This window comes from Vicia villosa, linkage group LG5 (genome assembly GCF_029867415.1).
Source record: "Vicia villosa cultivar HV-30 ecotype Madison, WI linkage group LG5, Vvil1.0, whole genome shotgun sequence".
Classification (NCBI taxonomy): domain Eukaryota; kingdom Viridiplantae; phylum Streptophyta; class Magnoliopsida; order Fabales; family Fabaceae; genus Vicia; species Vicia villosa.
The window spans coordinates 168,221,532-168,224,185 of NC_081184.1; the positions used below are offsets into that span (position 1 = coordinate 168,221,532).

The window sequence follows — 2,654 nt, forward strand, 5'->3', positions numbered from 1 at the left end:
CCCTCCTTCAATACAATTTTTGAGTTCCCTCATTTTATGGGGTTTTTGGTGTTATGAATAAAATCAAATCCTCCAAAACCCTTCTACCCAAAATCTTTTTATTCTTTTCACCCAATTCTTCCTATTTTTCAAAACCCTCCCTCCAAACTCCCAAACATAGCCTAAGAGTATTATGGAAGAAGCTCACCATGCATTGATCCAAAATATTTGACAATGGTAGATCCACCTTCGGTTATCTTTGGAAGTTTAACTTTTAGAGTTTGCAGGTGTGAGATAATTAGTTGCATTGCCCAACTAAAAAGTAGTCTACGATTAGAGTTTTTTTTTTACTTTCCGCAGTGTCGTTGATAAATATAATTCGATATTGATTTGCAACATAAAAAAAAAGCATTGTGTGAAGATTAATCATTCTCTCATGAGGAGGATAAAATGGCAGCTTTGGTTGACAACCCTTGGTTCATATATGATCACTACTTGACTGTAAAGGATTGGACTCTAAACTTTCGACCGGAGCGTTAGACCATTGATGCGGTGGCAGTTTGGATACAGATTGCCGGTTTACCAATTGAATAATACGACGCAAGGATACTCACAACACTAGGTAATCGTATTGGTAAAACTGTGAAGGTTGACAAGAATACTACTCAAATGGAGAGGGGAAAATATGCTCAGTTATGTGTTGAAGTGGATCTAACGAAACCGCTATTAGCCATGTTTAACATTGAGGATAGGATGTTCAAGTTAGAATATGAAGGGATGCATATGTTGTGTCTTACGTGTGGTCGATTTGGTCATTTTAAAGATGGTTGTCTCGACAAAAACACACTGACTAAGGAGGTGGGTGTGGATGCCAGGACTGAGCTGCAAAATGGTCAAGTACGAGTAACAGGTGGAGACGATGATGGACCTTGGAGTGGGGTGCATAAACATCGTAGGGGAAAGAAGGTTGGCCTGGGTAAGCATGTGCAAGGATTAGTGAAAATTAAGCAAGGGCATCATCTGGCAGGCACTTCTACAGGGCCACAACTTAAAGGTTCTAGGCTTGCTAGTTTGAGTGAGGATATGGTGACTGTTCTAGAGCAAATTTTGGGTGACCAGTTATTACCAACCAATGAAGGCAATGTCGTAGCAGAGGAAGATCTAGATACAATGACTCGTATGGAGACTAATGGTGAAAGGAGCAAGAAAAGTGGGAATAAGAGTCCAAAACCGGTGAAAATTTCCAAGGGAGGGAAGGAACCAATAATGCATTTGAATGAGCTATTTACAGAGCATGCAAATAAGGGATGCGAAGATGGCAAGGGAAAAACCATGAGTGAAAGAAGGAAACTGGATCTAAGTGGTAATAAGAGAAACATTTCATCATTGGCTACACGTGGCAACACGAGTTTCAAAATTAAGAATCATGGTGCGGATAAAACAAGTACAAATTTTATAGGTAAAAATAGAGGACAAGGTACATTGAATCAGTCAAAGAGCCTGGAGGTTAAAACCATGCAACTCGGTAATAAAAGTGCAAATGTTAGTAACTTCCTTCCACAAGAGTGTTGTTGTAAGGGACGGAGGAAGTAGCAGCACAAGTATCCCTCCTGATAAGGAGCAAGAGTTACTGGAGGGGAGCAAGGATACAAATACAAGCTTACAGTTAGTTGGGAATAAAGTTGTGGAAAGCAATCATCCCTCAGACCACAAATGAGCTGGAAATGGATATAGGTCCGCCCTATGCAGGAGGCTGCTAATCCTGGCCTACGTTAAACTTATAAAGTGTTTTTATGTTTACACATAGTAATATTTTTGTTTGGAACTGTAGGGGAGCCGCTAGTAATGTCTTTTATAGGTACTGTAATCAATATATCAGGATGTATAAACCCAAGGTGGCAGATATAATGGAAATTAGATGTGATCCTAAAAAGCTTGAGTCTCCTCTCAAAAGCATGGGATTTGATAAAAATTTGGCTGTTAACAATAATGGTTATGCGGGGGGACTAGTGATAGCTTGGCAGAGTTGTTCCTTCAACATTGAAGAGATAATCAAAAGTCCTCAATTACTACATGTGGTTATTAAGAAGGCCAATATGAATGAGTGGTACTTCACCGCAGTTTATGCTAGTCCTAGTGATGATAGAAGGAAAGTGAATGGTGGCAGAATCCAAAAAGAAAGGTCTTAGAATTCAAGTCCTAAAAATGGCACTAGCCGAGACGGTTTATGCGATATGGAGGAGTAGGAACGACAAGATTTTCACTTAAAAGGAGCATAATCAAAGGATCTATGAGGAGATTATACATAATGTAAAGATTCAGAGTAGTTTACATAGGAAATTAAGTTTACATATTACACAATACGCTTAATTAAGTCTACTTTGTAATACCTGGATCCTCGCGATCGGTGTGTATGAACTGTTTTTGGATAATGAGAAATTATTGCTTTGACTTAAAAAAAATATATTTATCAAATATTAGTTGAAAGGTATAATTCTAAATTTTCATAAATTAAAATAGAATATATTGAATTGAAAGCAATGAAAATAGTATTTTTTTATACAGTACAATCTTAAAAAATTAATATTTTTTGTAAGTTGGAAAATGTCATTTATTTTAAAATAAAAAACAAATTACTTGTAATGAGACGTATATAATAACTATTATATTATCAA

General features: G+C 37.0%; 1 protein-coding gene across 1 annotated transcript; it reads left to right on the top strand.

Annotated features, from left to right (window-relative positions):
• The first annotated feature begins 648 nt into the window (after positions 1 to 648).
• On the top strand, positions 649 to 2,168 carry LOC131605976 (uncharacterized). Its single transcript, XM_058878263.1, has 3 exons — positions 649 to 1,423; positions 1,527 to 1,644; positions 1,811 to 2,168. Exons 1-3 carry the CDS (start codon positions 649 to 651, stop codon positions 2,166 to 2,168), a joined length of 1,251 nt encoding a protein of 416 aa, XP_058734246.1.
• Positions 2,169 to 2,654: the final 486 nt, after the last annotated feature.